Below are 10778 nucleotides of genomic sequence, written 5' to 3' on the forward strand. Positions count from 1 at the left end.
TTTAAACAAAAAGAAGGGGAAAAATCAAAAGTGAACCTTACGTGGGTGGGAGTGGTTGGGATTGATAGAGGGTCAGGACCGCAGGTGGGACACAATACCAATACAGCAAATGGCAAAAAAGATATAAAAAAGAATAAAGACAGAAAAATCTGATCCGTGATCAGTAAATGTCACTTAATCATTTAAGCGTATCAACTAATAGTTTGAATGTAATCGTTTTTCAAATATACGGTCTCAATTATTAGTTATTTTAATGTCTTTTCCAATAATTATATGTTTAAGTTAATTTAAAGAATTATAAGATTTTCAAAAGTCGTTGAAACGTCTCATTCCAATATGGAAAGGCCACCCCAGCAGCAGATGCTTATTATTGGCAATAATTCCTCTTCTTCCAAGCATATTTGAGTGACTCTCAGTTCTAAGTTTTAATGGCATCCTCATTGGAAATAGACAACAACCAAACAGTCCATGACCATGAAACCAGGGAAGAAGAAGAAGAAGAAGAAGAAAGCTTCTCCTATGCTTTGCAGCTGGTGAGTTCCTCTGCTCTGTCCATGTCATTGAAATGCGCTGTGGAGCTGGGCATATTCGATATCATAAGCAAAGAAGGTGAAGGGGCAAAGCTCTCCCCAACAGAGATTGCAGCCCACTTGGGCACCAACAACCCTGACGCACCCACCATGCTGGACTCCATCCTTAGGCTCTTGGCCTGCCACTCTGTCCTCAACTGCTCTGTGGTTGCTGATGATAACAATAATAATATTAATGGCTCTTTGCAGTTGCAGAGGCTATACAGTCTTGGTCCCGTCTCCAAGTTCTTTGTCACCAACAAAGATGGTGTTTCATTGGGCCCCTTGGTGTCGCTCATGCAAGATAAAGTCTTCTTAGCTAGCTGGTCTGCTTTTTATATTCAATAATTATTTTTTTTGTTCTTTGTTCTTTTCAGAATTGATCATTCCATTGATTTGAAACTTAACATAAGTATGTCGCCTAATGTTCTGTCGCTAAATCCATAAGACAACAAACGACGCATTATGAGAATAGCCTATCTTTTAGTTTTTAGCAACGCATTCTATCAATCCACTTATAACGATTCTTATTTAGTGACACTTTACAACAATATCGCTAAAAATATATTAGCGACTGTTTCATATAGAGTCGCTAAATATATTAGTCGTTAATAAGTCACCTATTTAGCGACGTATTAATAGAGTCGCCTATTTAGCGACGCATTAATAGAGTTGACTATTTAGCGACGCATTTGCCTATTTAGTGACGCATTAATAGTTTTAGGACGCATTAATAGTTTTAGCAACGCATTAATAGAGTCGTCTATTTAGTGACGCATCGACACTTTTAGCGACGCATTATTTATTAATGTGTCGTCCCTTCTTTTTTTTAAAAATTTTTTTTTGTAAAAAGTGATTAAACTAGTAAAAATATAAAAATAATTAAAATACAAAAAAACGAAAACTAGCTTCATCCAAAATAATTAGAACACAAAAATTTAAAATAAATATTTTGTCATAATAAATTAATTATCAAATAAATTAAATATCATCTTATTGACATATTTTTACATAATTTGTAAGCTATTGTATTTTTCATAACAAATTTAATATTAATTAAACTTCCATGAATGCATACTCATTGAGATAGAAGTTGACATTCTCTTGTTGACAATATTACACCCTCATACTACATATGGAAAAATTTAAAAATTTATTAACACTTATGGAAAATAAATAAAATATTAATCATTATTAAATTTGTAATTTAGTAAATGAAAATTTAAATAATATTAACATTGTTCTTAAGATTTGACGAGGCACATTTCTTACCTCACAATCATTACAAACATAGTCACTCTCACATTCATCCTCATTATCATTTTCATCGATACTTGGCAACTATATGACAAATGGATTGTGAACCATCGTAGTATCTCCAAGAATATCTTCTTCAACAAAAGTACGATGTTGTGGTGAAGTTAAAACAATAGACCATCTTGAATTAAATTGATCTCCAACATAAAATACTTGTTGAACTTAGTAAAACAATGTCAAGCAATATCACAAATAAAATTTCTACAAAAGTAAGATTAATAAAACCCAACGAACCTAACCAACAGTTAAAATGAAAAAAAAAACCCACCTCATGTCTCCGCCAACCACAAAGGAAAAAGAAACTCACCTAAATGATGGAGACAAAGAAAGAAGAAACCTAGAAAATCACGAGGGCGACACAGAGAAATCCAGCTTCCCGGCCGACGACAATATAGGCAAATGAAAAATGAAACACAAAATATCTCTCTTTAAGTCTCTCTTAGATTGCTTCCAAATCTAATATCTATTAGGTAGTGTACTTGATGTAGTTTTAAAAAAGAAAAAGGGATTCAAAGGAGCACATAAAAATTTTAAAATGCGCATTTTCTCCCAATTGCATTTTTTTCTTTGATTAATTTTTTATTTTTCATCTACAAATAAAAACTGAAAATATTTCTTAAAAATGCGAAGCAAAATATCGAAGATTGCTGTTTATTTTTCTGTTTTTCAAGTACACCTTTATTCTTTATAAAATTTGCATGTCTTTTAAAATTTTTGTTCTTTTTAATTGAGAGAACAGGCAACGCATTCTCTTCAAGAACGATCACCTATTCTTGAATTTTGAGATCAAGCGACGTATTATGGTCGAAAAGCGTCACCTGTTTCATTTTTTATATCTTCTTTATAATCTTTAAATAATTTTTTAATTGTTCATATATAAATATATTCATGTAGCAATCAAATGAACATAAATTCTATTGATCTAAAAATAGAAAATAGTTTTGTCAATGCTCTTCTCAGTTATTCACATATATGTGTATAGACGAGACATAAAATATCTCAAGACCAAATTTGAGATAGGGTACCGAATATAGAATTCTAATTCAACAAGCATTTATTATCTACATAAGTATGTTAAATGAGCTTAACTTTAATGTATTTGTGGTCAATGATAGTTTAATTGTTTTTAAAAATTGAAATTCTATTAAATTGCTTTTTTTTTTTTAAAAAAAAAAGAAAAATAATTGAAGGAACAGGTGACGCAATTCCATTAAAACGCGTCGCCTATTCCAAGTTTTTTTTTAAAATTTTAATTAGTTTTGTTGATTGCTCATGTACAAATTAAAAAAAAAAAGCATACTTGCAAAATTAAAAAAATTACTAAAAACAACTTTCAAATTGCAAAAAAAGTTAAAAATTGGTTGGGTGAAACGGCGATGCAATTGTTGACAAACAAGTTGCCTTTTCGTCTATTTAACGACTCTTTCTTAAAAGATTGCGTCGCCTAAAACTATATTAGCTAGTTCTTGTTGTATTATTACATCCAAGTGATTTGGCTGGTGGTGTGGTGATTTTTTGAGAGTGTAGGAGGTCTTGGGTTCAATTCTTGTTATGATCCTATTTTGATTTTATTTTTTTATGGGTTTATAAATGTTTAAACAAAAAAATTGAAAAAAAAAAGAAAAGAAAAGGCGACGCGTTTGTTGAGGAATGCGTCATCTATTTGGCGACGCATTCTTTAAATAATGCGTCACCTAACACTATATTAGCTAGTTTTTGTTATATTAGTACATGCAAGTCATTTAGCTTGGTGGTGTGGTGATTTCTTGAGAGTGTAGGGAGTGTAGGAGGTCTTGGGTTCAATTCTTGTTATGACCCTATTTGAGTGTCGCCGTCGCCTAACACTATATTAGCTAGCTTTTTTTGTATTAATACATAAAAGTCATTTGGCCTGGTGGTGTGGTGATTTATTGAGAGTGTAAGAGGTCCTAGGTTCAATTCTTGTTATGGTCCTATTTTGATTTTATTTTTTTTATGGGTTTATAAATGTTTAAACAAAAAAATTGAAAAAAAAAAAAGAAAAAGAAAAGGCGACGCATTTGTTGATGCGTCACCTGTTCATCTATTTGGCGACGCATTCTTTAAATAATGCGTCGCCTAACACTATATAAGCTAGTTTTTGTTGTATTAGTATATACAAGTCATTTAGCCTGGTGGTGTGGTGATTTCTTGAGAGTGTAAGAGGTCCTAGGTTCAATTCTTGTTATGGTCCTATTTTGACTTTATTTTTTTTATGGGTTTTTAAATGTTTGAACAAAAAAATTGAAAAAAGAAAAAAGAAACGATGATGCATTTGTTGAAGAATGCGTCGCCTGTTCATTTGTGTGGCGACGCATTCTTTAAATAATGCATCGCCTAACACTATATTAGCTAGCTTTTGTTGTATTAGTACATACAAGTCATTTGGTATGGTGGTGTGGTGATTTCTTGAGAGTGTAGGAGGTCCTGGGTTCATTTATAAATGTTTAAACAAAAAAATTGAAAAAAGAAGAAGAAATGCATTTGTTGAGGAATGCATCACTTATCATCTATTTGGTGACTCATTCTTTAAATAATGCGTCGCCTAACACTATATAAGCTAGTTTTTGTTGTATTAGTACATACAAGTCATTTAGTCTGGTGGTGTGGTGATTTCTTGAGAGTGTAGGAGGTCCTGGGTTCAATTCTTATTATGCTTTGCCTGTTCATCTATGTGGCAACGCATTCTTTAAATAATGCGTCGCCTAACACTATATTAGCTAGCTTTTGTTGTATTAGTATATACACAAGTCATTTAGTCTGGTGGTGTGGTGATTTCTTGAAAATGTAGGAGGTCATGATTCAATTCTTCACAAGTCATTTAGTCTGGTGGTGTGGTGATTTTTTGAAAATGTAGGAGGTCCTGATTCAATTCTTGTTATGGTCCTATTTTGATTTTATTTTTTTTGACGACGCATTTGTTGAGGAATGCATCACCTATTCATCTATTTGGTGACTCATTATTAATGCGTCGCCTAACACTATATAAGATAGTTTTTGTTGTATTAGTACATATAAGTCATTTAGCCTAGTAGTGTGGTGATTTCTTGAGAGTGTCGTAGGTCTTGGGTTCAATTTTTGTTATGGTCCTATTTTAATTTTTTTTATGGGTTTTTAAATGTTTAAACAAAAAAATTGAAAAAAAAAAAAAAGAAACGACGATGCATTTGTTGAAGAATGCGTCACGACGATGCATTTGTTGAAGAATGCGTCACCTGTTCATCTATGTGGCGACGCATTCCTTAAATAATGCGTCACCTCACATTATATAAGCTAGTTTTTGTTATATTAGTACATATAAGTCATTTGGCTTTGTGGTGTGGTAATTTCTTGAAAGTGTAGGAGGTCCTGGGTTCAATTCTTTTCATGATCCTATTTTATTTTTTTATGGGTTTCTAAATGTTTAAACAAAAAAAAAAAAAAAAAGTAAAGACGACGCATTTGTTGAAGAATGGTCCGTTGCCTGTTGACTATATAAAAAAGAAAAAAAAAGGCTCAGTTTTGGCGCTTTAATATTTTTACTGGTTATTTATTGTTGAAATAAAATTATATTTATTAAAAGAACTAAAAAAAAAAAAAGGTGAGAAGAGAATAGGCTATGCAAATTCTAAATAGTGCATTGCCTGGTAACCATATAAAAAAAGAACTAAAAAAACTTAAAAAAGAACGGACGACACACAATCTAAATAGTATGTCGCCTGTTAACTATATATATAAAAAAAAAGGCTCAGTTTTGGCGCTTTAATATTTTTACTGGTTATTTTTTGTTGAAATAAAATTAGATTGATTAAAAGAATTAAAAAAAAAAGTGAAGAGAGAATAGGCGACGCACAATCTAAATAGTGTATCGCCTATTAGCTATTAAAAAAAAAAAAAGCTTAGTTTTGGAGTACTAATATTTTTACTGGTTATTTATTATTGAAATAAAATTATATTGATTAAAAGATCTTAAAAAAAAAAAGTGAAGAGAGAACAGGCGATGCACAATCTTATTGGTGTGTCACCTGTTAACTATATTAAAAAAAAAAAAAGAACTCAGTTTTTGTGTACTAATAGTTTTATTGGTTATTTATTATTGAAATAAAATTAGATTGATTAAAAAATTAAAAAAAAAAAAAGAAAAGTGAAGAGAGAACAAGCGACGCATAATCTTATTGGTGCGTCGCCTATTACACATATAACAAATAAAAAAAAAAACAGCTCAGTTATATTGCTCTAATATTTTTATGGGTTATTTGTTGTTGAATTAAAATTAAATTAATTTAAAGAACTAAAAAAAAAAAAAGGAGGAGAGAACAGGCGACGCACAATCTATATAGTCCGTCTCCTGTTAACCATATATTAAAAAAAAAAAAAGCTCATTTTTTTGGGTCTAATATTTTTATTGGTTATTTGTTGTTGAAATAAAATTAGATTGTTTAAAAAAACTAAAAAAAAAATTAGAAAATAAAGGGAAGAGAACAGGCGACGCACAATCTAATTAGTGCGTCGCTTGTAACATATATAATAAAAAATAAATAAAAAAATAGCTCGGTTATGTTACTCTAATATTTTTACTGCTTATTTGTTGTTGAAATAAAATTAAATTGATTAAAAGAACTAAAAAAAAAAAAGGAGTGAACAGATGACGCACAATCTAAAATAGTGTGTCACCTATTAACTATATATTAAAAAAAAAAAATCTTAGTTTTATTATTCTAATATTTTTACTGGTTATTTATTGTTGAAAAAAAAATAGATTGTTTAAAAGAACTTAAAAAAAATTTAAAAGTACAAGGAAGGTAACAGGCGATGCACAATTTAGATTGTGAGTCGCATGTTACCTCTATAAAAAAAAAACAAAAAACAAAAAAAAAAAAAAAAAACTAGCTCAATTATGTTGCTCTAATATTTTTATTGGTTATTTGTAGTTGAAATAAAATAATACTATTTAAGAGATTTGCAAAAATAAACTATACAAGAAAAATTATATAATTGAACAACAACCTTTTATAATTAAATTCTATGATTATGTAAACATAGATTAGTGGTTAGTATTCATTTTTCATGAGTAGCATTTAAACGTACAGTATAATTCCAGTATTAATGGTGACTCTGGTCAGCCCCACATTCAGCGATCCTTAACGAATGTGTCGTGTATTTTTTGTTTTTAGCGACCTTTTAAGTCGATAGTTTTTGGATGTATCGTATATTTATTGAATTTTTACTAACGCATTAATCTTAGAATCCCGTTTTTGTTTTTTCAGACTCATTTGTTTTGTAGCGTCGCTAAGTGAATGTCGCTAGATATCAATTTTCGCGTAGTGGATGGAAAACTCCATCTTGTAATATTGGCCTTTAATCTCTTTGACTAGAAATGATGGCACTTCGTCTTCTTCCAAGCATTTGAGTGAAACTAAAAGTTCATCGTACAGTGTTATTGACCAAAACCAGCTCCCTCTAAGTCCTAATGGCTTCCTTATTGGAAACAGAAAACAACTCAAAAGTCCATGACCATGAAACCAGGGAAGAAGAAGAAGAAGAAATCTTCTGCTACGCTTTGCAGCTGGGATCTTCCTCTGCAATGTGCATGTCATTGCAATGTACAATTGAGCTTGGCGTATTCAATATCATAGGGAAAGCAGGTTCAGGAGCAAAGCTCTCCCCATCAGATATTACAGCCCAGATGCCCACTAACAACCCTGAGGCGCCCCACCATGGTGGACTCCATCCTCAGGGTCTTGGCCTGCCACTCTGTGCTCAACTGCTCTGTGGTTGCTGCTGATGACAATATAATGGCTCTTTGCAAAGGCTATACAGTCTTTCTCCAGTGTCCAAATCTTTGTCACAAACAAAGATGGTGTTTCATTGTGCCCTGGGGTGTCGTCCATACAAGATAAAGTACTCTTAGCTAACTGGTTGATGTTGGTAGTCTTGGGGTGACCCGTCAGAATGTCACTTCCACATACCCACAAATCAAAGGCATTAATTTCGACTTACCTCATGTCAGTAAACATGCCCCTTCTTGTCCAAGGTACATGAGTCCGTTGTTTTATTAATTCTCATGTTTATCAATTTTGAATTTACTATATCCTAAAACATTTTATTTTTATTAAAATAAATTAGTTTTTAATTTATTTTTTTACACGTTGCAGGTTTGGAACATGTAGGAGGAGATATGTTTGAGTCTACCAAGCAGGAATGTCATTTTATGAAAGTAATGAATTGTGCAAATTTTCCAAACCTCATATTATTATCTTATATATGTATATATATAATTTGTATTCAAAATAAAAAATATTCTTTTTTTTTTTTTTTTTGGTGGTATACAAATTAAGATTTTTAATTCTTTGGTTTAAATACAATAGTAAATGACACATTTTATAGTTAATTGTGTGGCTATTACTATTATTATTATTATTATAAAACTTTTACAACCAAGAGATTGAGAACTAGGGAAAAGAGGACGGTGTGAACGTCAAAAACGAAAAAGGACAACATTGTAATTAAAGAGAAAAAAAAATGTGGGCTATGTTTTATATATGAAAGTTGTATTGGTTTTGGCAAAAAGTAAATAATTAAAAAAAAAGAAAAAAAAAAGACTGGTATCATGTGCACGAGCAAGTTTTACTAGCATTGCTAATGGTGGCAATAATATTGGAGTAAAAAGGACGGCTTAATATTGTCCGCACTCCTCTTTTATGGCAGCTGGCCTTGGATGGGAACCATCTTTTTTGTGGAGGAGTATTATCTGGGTAGAGTTGTGTTATCTAATGGTTGGATTTGGAGAGTAGGGAATGGTCATAATATTAGAGTGTATCGAGATCCTTGGTTGGGTGGCATTGGTTCAAGATATATGTTCTTTCGCCAAGGATTTTTAAATGCAGAGGCTACAGTTTCGGAATTGATCACTGACTCAGGAGGATGGGCGAGTGAAAGGGTACAGAATGCTTTTTCTCAGTATGAGGCCTTCATTATTTTGAAGACACCAGTTGGTGGATTGGGTGTTCATGATCGGTTGTGAAAGAGTTTAGAATGATATGATTCAAAAGGATGATTTACATTGATCATTGTGGAAGTATTTACACACAGATGTAAAGCATTGATAAGTCTCCTAACTATGTGATAATATAATAACCTGATAATGACTATATCTAAGGTATATCTCTATATGTTATAAGATTACAATTATCATTAACTACCTACAATGCTGCTGGTTATTAGGTTAGCTTGGCACTTTACTCCATCTGGATGTTATAAAGTTAGACCAAGATATTGGGTGGCTTGGAGATTTGGCAGTGCTTCTAGGATCGGCAGTACAAGCTCAAAAGAAATTTCAAGGCGAGCATTATGAAAGTTACAGATCCCAAATGAAATTAAAATTTTTGTTTGGAGGGCCTGCAACTCAATCTTGGATAAGACATAAAGTATAAGAATCTTGTCGTACATTTACTATATAAAAAGGGTGTAAAGTAGAAAATCTTGTTACAGATAATCTCACATAATTGTACTATAGGAATAATATGTGTTTAGTAAAAGTAATGATACTTAAATTGTACACGTATCTTTGTAATAAGGGAGTTCTTATCTGTATAAGGGAATCCCCTTAAACTTGAAAGGCAAAATTAAACCCTAATAAGACTCGTAAATTTGGATGTTCTGTGTTTACTTATTGGATTATAGAGTTTCAACGGGGTTGCTGGTGCTAGTAAAATTATTGAAACATATTCAATAATCATATGCTTGCTTTTCAATATAATTATAATATGTCAAACAAACTCTAAATATCTTTAATTAACATTAACAAATAATTAAGACAAGCAAACTATATATAAATTTTAAAAATAAAAATAACAAAAATAAAAATTGAACACATTAACAAAATGACATATAAGTTATTTTTTTGCCAAACAAAATTGCCATCCTTAACCCTATTTTATTCAGCTAGCTCTTTCTATTTCAACTTCAAACTGAGCTTCCAAATTTTTTATCTTGTTTACCTGAACAGTATAGTCTATAGAATGACGTTAGGTAACAATGATGAATGGCAATATTGTAAGATTAAAGCGAAGAATGACTTAACATTTTCATTGTTGCTAATGCTATAATAATTTCTCTCTAAAATAAGAAGAGCATAGTTGACAATACTCCCTCTTTTATAATAGGGAGAAAAACACATATTCTTTTTTACAAAGAAAAAACACGAATATTTAGGAGAGATTCTTTCTTAATTCTCTCTCTAATACGATTTCCTTCTTTCTCTCTGTTTCCATGTTTCTCACGCCTCAAAATGGAATTGGCTTCTATATGAGAAATGGGATCGACCCTTCTTTAAAATGGGATAATTTTCAAAGTGATGAGATGTGCATATTTATAGATGCATATGGTGGTTTGAAAGGAGGTGGCAGAGTTCAAAATTGAAATTGAGTTCTTCTTTGGTGGAGTTCAAATTTCTTGAATTCTCCTTTGACATAGTCAAAGAAAGTGGCTTTACCACCTTTATTGCCACATTAATAATTAATTTAATGTTTCTCTTCTTATAATTATATGTTTAAGTTAATTATGGTATGCAGATAGCGTGTTTCATAAGAAAACAATCAATTAAGCTCAATGCCTATGACATATTTTTTATAAAAAAGGAAACAAAAAGATAAAAAAATGGAAATGTCAATTGAGATAATCACTAGCTATTATTTCCTACCCATCTCAGTCAGGTATTAGTAAATGATGCAGTAGTTGCCTGCTTGGAAAACTTCTAGTTTCGTAAAGAAATACTCATAGTAATGGAAATTGGAGGTGGATTCTTAGTCATATTAATATTATTCTTTTGAACAACTAATTTATTACTTATATTTACTTTCAGGAAAACTATAAAATTCACGAAGGTGGTTGAAA

At 31.2% G+C, this 10778-nt stretch overlaps 1 protein-coding gene across 1 annotated transcript; it reads left to right on the forward strand.

The window, feature by feature from the left end:
* The first annotated feature begins 374 nt into the window (after positions 1-374).
* Positions 375-932, forward strand: LOC132804411 (caffeic acid 3-O-methyltransferase-like). The gene has a single exon (XM_060818730.1). The coding sequence runs from the start codon at positions 429-431 to the stop codon at positions 915-917; it is 489 nt and encodes a 162-aa protein (XP_060674713.1). The 5' UTR covers positions 375-428; the 3' UTR covers positions 918-932.
* The last annotated feature ends 9846 nt before the right edge of the window (positions 933-10778 follow it).

The sequence above is a fragment of the Ziziphus jujuba genome, chromosome 7 (genome assembly GCF_031755915.1).
Source record: "Ziziphus jujuba cultivar Dongzao chromosome 7, ASM3175591v1".
NCBI lineage: Eukaryota > Viridiplantae > Streptophyta > Magnoliopsida > Rosales > Rhamnaceae > Ziziphus > Ziziphus jujuba.